Source organism: Ranitomeya imitator, chromosome 2, assembly GCF_032444005.1.
Source record: "Ranitomeya imitator isolate aRanImi1 chromosome 2, aRanImi1.pri, whole genome shotgun sequence".
Classification (NCBI taxonomy): domain Eukaryota; kingdom Metazoa; phylum Chordata; class Amphibia; order Anura; family Dendrobatidae; genus Ranitomeya; species Ranitomeya imitator.
This window is the reverse complement of record NC_091283.1, coordinates 124122674-124132941: the sequence shown is the minus strand read 5'-3', so window position 1 is coordinate 124132941 and position 10268 is coordinate 124122674. Positions and strand designations below refer to the sequence as shown.

The window sequence follows — 10268 nt, the reverse complement described above, 5'->3', positions numbered from 1 at the left end:
GAGGCAGTGGAGCGTGCGCTTCTGAAGCAAAACCCTTGAACAACGATTTCGCTATTTGCAAATGATATCTAATGACAGCAGAAAACCAATACGACTCTTAGGAAGCGACTTTACAGCAGATGCAGGTGACATGTGTGCCAAGCGCTGCTTGCGACCTGAACCTTGAGAGGCATATATAGATGAAGACAGTTACTTAACCAGCTGCAGGGGGGCTGTTGTAAAAGAGAAGATTATTTAGAGGGAAGAATTTAGGAAGAAATGTCCTGTATTGATTTGGGTTTGTATTTTCTAAGATGATGTACTAAAGAGACCTGTTTCCTGAATTGAAGACTGTCTGCCAACCCGTGTTTTTATATCGTGCAAGAATCCTTGCCAACAGCACACTTTATAACACATGAGATATTTAACATACTTTCTTTACACCATTTATGAAATAAAAATGATAGATTTCTTGGAGCAGCATTAATAGATTACTGTATCCACTAGTAATAACAGTAATATTTATAATCTAGTGATAATAGATGTATCAGATAGCTGACAGATGAACAAACATTCGACTGGCTGCCATCATTCCGGACCTCCGGCTTTACATGCACGCTCAGTTTGGCCGAACAGTCCTGTATTCTGAATGGGGAGAGGAAGGAAAGCCGTCAGCAGACAGCTATGGTGGTTCCAAATACCCGATCCTTCTCTCCCCGACATCATCTGTGAAGGTTTCTATGGATGTTCGGCAGGTCCAGCGACTAATGTGAAAAATCATCAGCAATTAGTAATATGACAATACTAACAATGAGGAAAGAAAAAACAAAACAGAAGTAGTAATGTTCTTTATTAAGCAGCGCAGACTGCAAATATCACATTCACCACACAAATAAAAAGTTACTTTCAAGTCCAGGTTACATCTGAGTGCTCATCAGTAGCGATACAGTGCTTCACTTGTAAGTCTTCATGTGCCACAATCCATCGTTCAAATAGTGAATATTCTCTATGCCAATTCCTTTATTGACCTTCTCGCTGCAAGAACAAAAGAAATATGTACTTTGCATCATGCACATTACCCCTGTCCCTGGAAAGAAAGGTGTCATGCAGAAAGTCCAGCTGCTCGGTGTGTAAGACGCACACACCCATTAAAGAGTGAAGGGATGGCTATTCCAATAGAATATTCACGCCTGTGAAATGCATTGTTGCGTAAGAGTAGGGCCGGGGTTGCACGGCAAACATTCACAGTCTGAATGCAAGTCTCCAGATCTGAATTCAGCAGCCTCATAGGCAGAGGCGCACAGAGATATGCAACGTTAATGGAGGATGGTCCCCACTCAGGTCCTTATCTCTAAGCCAAAGAAAGCAGCTACGAAGTGTGCCTCAGTCTGGTAGACATGACACATCCATGCCCTGAAGTGACCGCTCACTACGGTCAATGAAAACTCTAATACCAGATTTCTAACTGAGGTGGCACTGCACGGAGAATGGGCACAGGGCTCTTTCATAGCTTCCAGCTGACTGCGAATGGTCCTAGCAGGACACCCTGTAATCAGGGACCCTAACAAAAAGGAATAGTCCAGAGCACATGACTACCAGGTCCAGGGGCCATCGCTAGTGCTAAAAATCCAAGACACAGGCCATAAACTTCTGGCAGTGTGCACTGGATCTCCGGAGACCACCACTTTGAACTGTTCTGGCGCAAGCAAGACACCAATACTGTTCAATTCTGTGCTAAAGTTGTGAGTCGGCCATTGGCACCCTACCCTACAAGGCATCAGCGGCAAAATGACGCCACTGCATTGCACCACCCGCGCCAATCTGCTCTTGTGGACATTGGGGAATTAGATTAGGTGAGGGCGAGCTTTGTCGTTTGCGGTGAAAGAGCTCTAATGGGACATTATTAGTGGAGGGCACACTAACGGGGCATTATCAGTGGAGGGCACACTAATGGGGCATTATCAGTGGAAAGCACACTAACTGGGCATTATCAGTGGAGGGCACACTAACGGGGCATTATCAGTGGAGAGCACACTAACGGGGCATTATTACTGGAGGTGACTAACGGGGCATTATCAGTGGAGGGCACACTAACGGGGCATTATCAGTGGAGGGCACACTAACGGGGCATTATCAGTGGAGGGCACACTAACGGGGCATTATCAGTGGAGGGCACACTAACGGGGCATTATCAGTGGAGGGCACACTAACGGGGCATTATCAGTGGAGGGCACACCAACGGGGCATTATCAGTGGAGGGCACACTAACGGGGCATTATTACTGGAGGGCAAACTAACGGGGCATTATTACTGGAGGACAAACTAACGGGGCATTATTACTTGAGGGCACACTAACGGCATTATCAGTGGAGGGCACATTAACGGGGCATTATCAGTGAAGGGCACACTAACGGGGCATTATTACTGGAGGGCAAACTAATGGGGCATTATTACTGGAGGGCACACTAACGGGGCATTATCAGTGGAGGGCAAACTAACTGGGCATTATTACTGGAGGGCAAACTAACGGGGCATTATTACTGGAGGGCACACTAACGGGGCATTATCAGCGGAGGGCAAACTAACTGGGTTTCTTACTGGAGGGCAAACTAACTGGGCATTATTACTGGAGGGCACACTAACGGGGCATTAGTACTGGAGGGCACACTAACGGGGCATTATTACTGGAGGGCAAACTAACGGGGCATTATTACTGGAGGGCAAACTAACGGGGCATTATTACTGGAGGGCACACTAACAGCATTATCAGTGGAGGGGACACTAACGGGGCATTATCAGTGGAGGGCACACTAACGGGGCATTATCAGTGGAGGGCAAACTAACTGAGCATTATTACTGGAGGGCAAACTAACGGGGCATTATTACTGGAGAGCACACTAACGGGGCATTATTACTGGAGAGCACACTAACGGGGCATTATTACCAGAGGTGACAATAATGGGAGTTTTAACCCCTTAGCGACTGCCGATACGCCTTTTAATGGCAGCCGCTAAGGGTACTTAAACCACAGCGCCGTTAATTAACGGCGCTGTGGAAAAAGTACATAGCGCCCCCCAGAGGCCGATTTTCTCCGGGGTCTCGGCTGCCGGGGGTAGCCGAGACCCCAGAGAACATGATTCGGGGGTTTTTTAACCCTCCCCGCATTTGCGATCGCCGGTAATTAACCGTTTACCGGCGATCGCAAAAAAAAACAAAAAAACGCGATCTCTTTTTAATTTCTTTGTCCTCCGATGTGATCGCACATCGGAGGACAGAGAAAAGGGGTCCCAGGTGGCCCCCCAATACTCACCTAGCTCCCCCGATGCTCCTCGTGTCTCCCGGTGGGCGCCGCCATCTTCAAAATGGCGGGCGCATGCGCAGTGCGCCCGCCGGCCGGCACCGGGAGAATCTTTGGGGTCTCGGCTGCCGGGGGTAGCCGAGACCCCAAAGAGCATGATCGGGGTCGGTATTACCGACCCCTGTTTTGCGATCGCCGGTAATTAACTGTTTACCGGCGACCGAAAAAAAAAAAAAAAAAAAAGTGTAATTCTCGGTCCTCTGATGTGATCGCACATCAGAGGACAGAGAAATAGGGGGATTCGGGGACCCTAGCATACTCACCTAGGTCCCTGGATCCTCTTGCTGCTCCTCCTGGCCGCCGGCAGAAGAAAATGGCGGGCGCATGCCCAGTGCGCCCGCCATCTGTCTCCATCTGCCGGCCGGCCGGCAGAACAGCAGTTGGGGCTAAAATTAGGGTTAGGGGTAGGGTTAGGGGTAGGGTTAGAGGTAGGGTTAGGGGTAGGGTTAGGGGTAGGGTTAGGGCTAGGGCTAAATTTGGGGTTAGGGTTGAGGCTAAATTTAGGGTTAGGGTTGGGGCTAAATTTAGGGTTAGGGTTGGGGCTAAATTTAGGGTTAGGCTTCTTTCACACTTACGTCGGTACGGGGCCGTCGCAATGCGTCGGCCCGACATACCGACGCACGTTGTGAAAATTGTGCACAACGTGGGCAGCAGCTGTAGTTTTTCAAAGCATCCGCTGCCCAATCTATGTCCTGGGGAGGAGGGGGCGGAGTTCCGGCCACGCATGCGCGTTTCATTGAACGTTTTTTTGTGCCGACGCTCCGCCAAAACACAACTGATCCAGTGCACGACGGACGCGACGTGTGGCCATCCGTCACGATCCGTCGGCAATACAAGTCTATGGGCAAAAAACGCATCCTGCGGGCACATTTGCAGGATCCGTTTCTTGTCCAAAACGACGGATTGCGACGGAATGCCAAACAACGCAAGTGTGAAAGTAGCCTTAGGGTTAGGGTTGGGGCTAAAGTTAGGGCTAGGGTTGGGGCTAAAGTTAGGGTTAGAGCTGGGATTAGGGTTAGGGTTTGGATTAGGGTTGGTATTAGGGTTAGGATTGGCATTAGGGTTACGCTTGGGATTAGGGTTAGGTTTGGGATTAGGGTTAAGGTTAGGGTTGTGATTAGCGGTGTATTGGGATTAGGGTTAGGTTTGAGGTTAGGGTTGAGATTAGGATTAGGGGTGTGTTGGATTTAGGGTTTTGATTAGGGTTATGGTTAGGGTTGACATTAGTGTTGTTTTGGGGTAAGGGTTGTGATTATGGTTAGGGTTAGTGATTAGGATTATGGATCAGGTTGGGATTAGGGTTAGGGGTGTGTTGGGGTTAGGGTTGGAGCTAGAATTGGGGGGTTTCCACTGTTTAGGTACATCAGGGGGTCTCCAAACACGACAGCCAATTTTGCGCTCAAAAAGTCAAATGGTGCTCCCCTCCCTTCTGAGCTCTGCCGTGCGCCCAAACAGTGGGTTACGCCCACATATGGGGCATCAGCGTACTCGGGATAAATTGGACAACAACTTCTGGGGTCCAATTTCTCTTGTTACCCTTGTGAAAATAAAAACTTGGGGGCTACAATATCTTTTTTGTGGAAAAAAAAAATATTTTTTATTTTCACGACTCTGCATTCTAAACTTCTGTGAAGCACTTGGGCATTCAAAGTTCTCACCACACATCTAGATAAGTTCCTTGGGGGGTCTAGTTTCCAAAATGGGGTCACTTGTGGGGGGTTACTACAGTTTAGGTACATCAGGGGCTCTGCAATCGCAACATAATGCCCACAGACCATTCTATCAAAGTCTGCATTCCAAAAAGGCGCTCCTTCCCTTCCGAGCTCTGCCGTGCGCCCAAACAGTGGTTTACCCCCACATATGGCGCATCAGCGTACTCGGGATAAATTGGACAATAACTATTGCAGTCCAATTTCTCCTGTTACCCTTGTGAAAATAAAAACTTGGGGGCTACAATATCTTTTTTGTGGAAAAAAAAATATTTTTTATTTTCACGACTCTGCATTCTAAACTTCTGTGAAGCACTTGGGCATTCAAAGTTCTCACCACACATCTAGATAAGTTCCTTGGGGGGGTCTAGTTTCCAAAATGGGGTCACTTGTGGAGGGTTTCTACTGGTTAGGTACATCAGGGGCTCTGCAAACGCAACATAATACCCGCAGACCATTCTATCAAAGTCTGCATTCCAAAACGGCGCTCCTTCCTTCCGAGCTCTGCCGTGCGCCCAAACAGTGGTTTACCCCCACATATGGGATACCAGCATACTCAGGACAAATTGGACAACAACTTTTGGGGTCCAATTTCTCCTGTTACCCTTGTGAAAATAAAAATTTGTGGGCAAAAAGATCATTTTTGTAGAAAAAATGCAATTTTTTTTTTTCACGGCTCTACGTTATAAACTTTTGTGAAGCACATGGGGGTTCAAAGTGCTCGCCACACATCTACATAAGTTCCTTAAGGGGTCTAGTTTCCAAAATGGTGTCACTTGTGGGGGGTTTCCACTGTTTAGGCACATCAGGGGCTCTCCAAACGCGACATGGCGTCCAATCTCAATTCCAGCCAATTCTACATTGAAAAAGTAAAACGGCGCTCCTTCACTTCCAAGCTCTGCGGTGCGCCCAAACAGTGGTTTACCCTCACATATGGGGTATCGACGTATTCAGGAGAAATCGCACAACAACTTTTGTGGTCTAATTTCTCCTGTTACCCTTGTGAAAATAAGAATTTGTGGGCGAAAAGATCATTTTTGTGTAAACAAAAGCGATTTTTTATTTTCACGGCTCTACGTTATAAACTTCTGTGAAGCACTTGGGGGTTCAAAGTGCTCACCACACATCTAGATAAGTTCCTTAAGGGGTCTAGTTTCCAAAATGGTGTCACTTGTGGGGAGTTTCCACTGTTTAGGCACATCAGGGGCTCTCTAAACGTGACATGGCGTCCGATCTCAATTCCAGCCAATTCTGCATTGAAAAAGTCAAACAGCGCTCCTTCATTTCTAAGTTCTGCGGTGCGCCCAAAAAGTGGTTTACCCCCACATATGGGGTATTGGCGTATTCAAAAGAAATTGCATAACAAAATTTATGGTTACATTTCTGTTTTTACACTTGTGAAAATAAAAAAAATGGTTCTGAATTAAGATGTTTGCAAAAAAAAGTTAAATGTTCATTTTTTCCTTCCACATTGTTTCAGTTCCTGTGAAGCACGTAAAGGGTTAATAAACTTCTTGAATGTGGTTTTGAGAACCTTGAGGGGTGTAGTTTTTAGAATGGTGTCACACTTCATTATTTTCTATCATATAGACCCCTCAAAATGACTTCAAATGTGATGTGGTCCCTAAAAAAAAATGGTGTTGTAAAAATGAGAAATTGCTGGTCAACTTTTAACCCTTATAACTCCCTATCAAAAAAAAATTTTGTTTCCAAAATTGTGCTGATGTAAAGTAGACATGTGGGAAATGTTATTTATTAACTATTTTTCGTGACCTATCTCTCTGATTTAAGGGCATAAAAATACAAAGTTTGAAAATTGCAAAATTTTAGCCATATTTCCGTTTTTTTCATAAATAATCGCAAGTAATATCGAAGAAATGTTACCACTAACATGAAGTACAATATGTCACAAAAAAACAATCTCAGAATCAGCGGGATCCGTTGAAGCGTTCCAGAGTTATAACCTCATAAAGTGACAGTGGTCAGAATTGCAAAAATTGGCTCGGTCATGAAGTACCAAATTGGCTCTGTCACTAAGGGGTTAAAACTGGAGGGGGATGAGGAACTATTTCTGGAGGGGCTGTGAGGAGCATTATTCCTTAAAGGGGGGTCTAATGGAGTATTATTTCTGGAGGGGGTCACAAAGCATTAATGTAGACACAGGCTGAGCAGTTAAAGTATGTTGGGAACAGGTGGAGATGATGCTTGAAATATGAGGAGTATTTGGTGTCTGTGTTACAAACACTGCACAGAAAAGTGGTCTAGAAGCTGTCATGTCAGTTTGGGCCACGCAAAAAAAAACAGGAAAGTGTGAATGACAAATCAGAATCAATGGTAAGTCACCTTATAGGTGTTCTGTACTCACACAGCTGCAGAACTGGTACTCCCCATTATATACCGTAGTTACTATATGGCCGGTTATATTGGCCTTTTTTACAGTATTTATATAAATGTATTAATAGTTTGATTGTGCAATTCAGTTACTAAAGATTGAAAATAGAGGCGTTTAATAGTATTATCAGTAATGTGTTGTTCTCAAGTATATTTTGCAATGTTGAAGCATTATTTATTCGCTATGTATAGGGCATGGTGTGGCGGTATTATTTCAGCCTCGTACAATGGTAATATTGGTATCAATGGTTTTTGAATAGTGTTTTCTCAGAAGAGTATATAAGTGCTATCTAGTCCTCCAAAATGTGGACCTCACAAAACAGTACTGAGTTCTCAGTAAAACTTACATATCATCTGCAGACATCTTCATGACCCCTACACACAGGGCGTGCTGTTTTCCCTCTGCCATTATTGCCTGTTGAAAAAAGTTAAGGACTCCAAAACAAAAATTTGTGAAGGTTCAGACAATATGCTTTCTAGATGAGTGCACCCAGGCTCAAACACATCTAAAATAAGAAAGTTGCACTCCAACGCTACAGCATGCAAACATTAAATATATGAATAGATTTCATATTTTCATGCTATAGTGTTACAGAGTGCACCTTTGTTAGTTCTCTATGGAGGTGGCTGCTCTTCGTATGCACCTGTTCACACCCGTTTTCTGCTTGGAAGCGACGGTCAGTCTTTGACATTCAAATATATTTTAAAACAATATATAAAAGTAACAATGGTGCAGCTCTTTCACTGCCCAACGCATGTAGTCATGGCCCCTATATTAATTGTATAGGAAACTAGTGGCAAGGATAAGATTCTCAGACATGTCTGATATTGATCCTAGTGTCGTATCACAATCGGCAATGTAAAAAAAAAAAAAAAAGACAGCACTCAACGAACATCCAAGTGCGGTATTTTTCATGGACTGCTAGGGAGGAGAAGGTAGAGAAACATTTTCTCATCTGAACTTGGATGAAATTCTCAACAAAATAACTGGTGAGACTAAGAGCGGACCTCTGAATGAGCCCTTTGTCAAACATCATCCCTTTACGATTACATGCATACTCTTGTAGTTCACCTCACTATGTGTCAGCAGACGTAAAAATAGATAAGGGCAGAGCAGGACTCAGCCCCGAATGATCAGGCACCGGTCCGTGGAAAGCCATGCAGAAAAAAATGATGTAGTCAGGTGACCGTGCACTTGCACGGGGCATACAGGGGAATCGTGACAGTGTGCACATTGCCCAAGTCACAAACCGGCAGTCTGCATACAGTGCCTTGTTAAGTATTCGGCTCCCTGGAACTTTTCAACCTTTTCCCACATATCATGCTTCAAACAAAGATACCAAATGTAAATTTTTGGTGAAGAATCAACAAGTGGAACATAATTGTGAAGTTGAACGAAATTTATTGGTTATTTTAAATTTTTGTGGAAAATCAAAAACTGAGAAGTGGGGCGTGCAATATTATTCGGCCACTTTGACTTAATACTTTATTGAGCCACCTTTTGCAGCGATTACAGCTGCATGTCGCTTGGGGTATGTCTCTATCAGTTTTGTACATCGAGAGCCTGAAATTCTTGCCCATTCTTCCTTGGCAAACAGCTCGAGCTCAGTAAGGTTTGATGGAGATCGTTTGTGAACAGCAGTTTTCAGCCTTTTCCACAGATTTTCGATTGGATTGAGGTCTGGACTTTGACTTGGCCATTCTAACATCTGGATACGTTTATTTGTGAACCATTCCATTGTAGATTTTGCTTTATGTTTGGGATCATTGTCTTGTTGGAAGACAAATCTCAGTCCCAGTCTCAGGTCTTTTGCAGACTCCAACAGATTTTCCTTAAGAATGTTCCTGTATTTGGCTCCATCCATCTTCCCATCAATTTTAACCATCTTCCCCGTCCCTGCTGAAAAAAAAGCAGGCCCAAACCATGATGCTGCTGCCACCACTATGTTTGACAGTGGGGATGGTGTGTTCAGGGTGATGAGCTGTGTTGCCTTTACGTCAAACATATCGTTTGGCATTGTCGCCAAAAAGTTTGATTTTGGTTTCATCTAACCAGAGCACCTTCTTCCACATGTTTGGTGTGTCTCCCAGGTGACTTGTTGCAAACTTTAAACATTTTTTATGGATATCTTTGAGAAATGGCTTTCTTCTTGCCACACTTCCATAAAGGCCAGATTTGTGCAGTGTATGACTGATTGTTGTCCTATGTCCCACCTCAGCTGTAGATCTCTGCAGTTCATCCAGAGTGATCATGGGCCTCTTGGCTGCATCTCTGATCAGTCTTCCCCTTGTTTGAGATGAAAGTTTAGAGGGACGGCGGGTCTTGGTAGATTTGCAGTGGTATGATACTTCTTCCATTTCAATATGATCGCTTGCACAGTGCTCCTTGGGATGTTTAGTTTAAGAAATCATTTTGTATCCAAATCCAGCTTGAAACTTCTCCACAACAGTATCACGGACCTGCCTGTTGTGTTCCTTGGTCTTCATGATGCTTTCTGTGCTTCAAACAGAACCCTGAGACTATCACAGAGCAGGTGCATTTATACGGAGATTTGATTACACACAGGTGGATTATATTTATCATCATTAGGCATTTAGGACAACATTGGATCATTCAGAGATCCACAATGAACTTCTGGAGCGAGTTTGTTGCATTGAAAGTAAAGGGGCCGAATAATATCGCACGCCCCACTTTTCAGTTTTTGAATTTACACCTAAATTTATAATAACCAATAAATTTTGTTCAACTTCACAATTGTGTTCCACTTGTTGATACTTCACCAAAAATTTGCATAAAGGTATGTTTATGTTTGAAGCATGATATGTGGGAA

The 10268-nt window shown here is 44.4% G+C and overlaps 1 protein-coding gene across 1 annotated transcript in view; it reads right to left on the bottom strand.

Moving 5' to 3' along the window:
- Positions 1-812: 812 nt before the first annotated feature.
- The window catches only part of MCTS1 (MCTS1 re-initiation and release factor), a 53486-nt gene continuing 44030 nt past the window's right edge, over positions 813-10268 (bottom strand). The window contains exons 5-6 of the mRNA XM_069747196.1: positions 7785-7852; positions 813-1014 (exon numbers count right to left, since the gene is read on the bottom strand). Coding sequence (XP_069603297.1) covers positions 933-1014; positions 7785-7852 — 150 coding nt within the window. The 3' untranslated portion in view covers positions 813-932. The remainder of the gene's footprint in view (positions 1015-7784; positions 7853-10268) is intronic.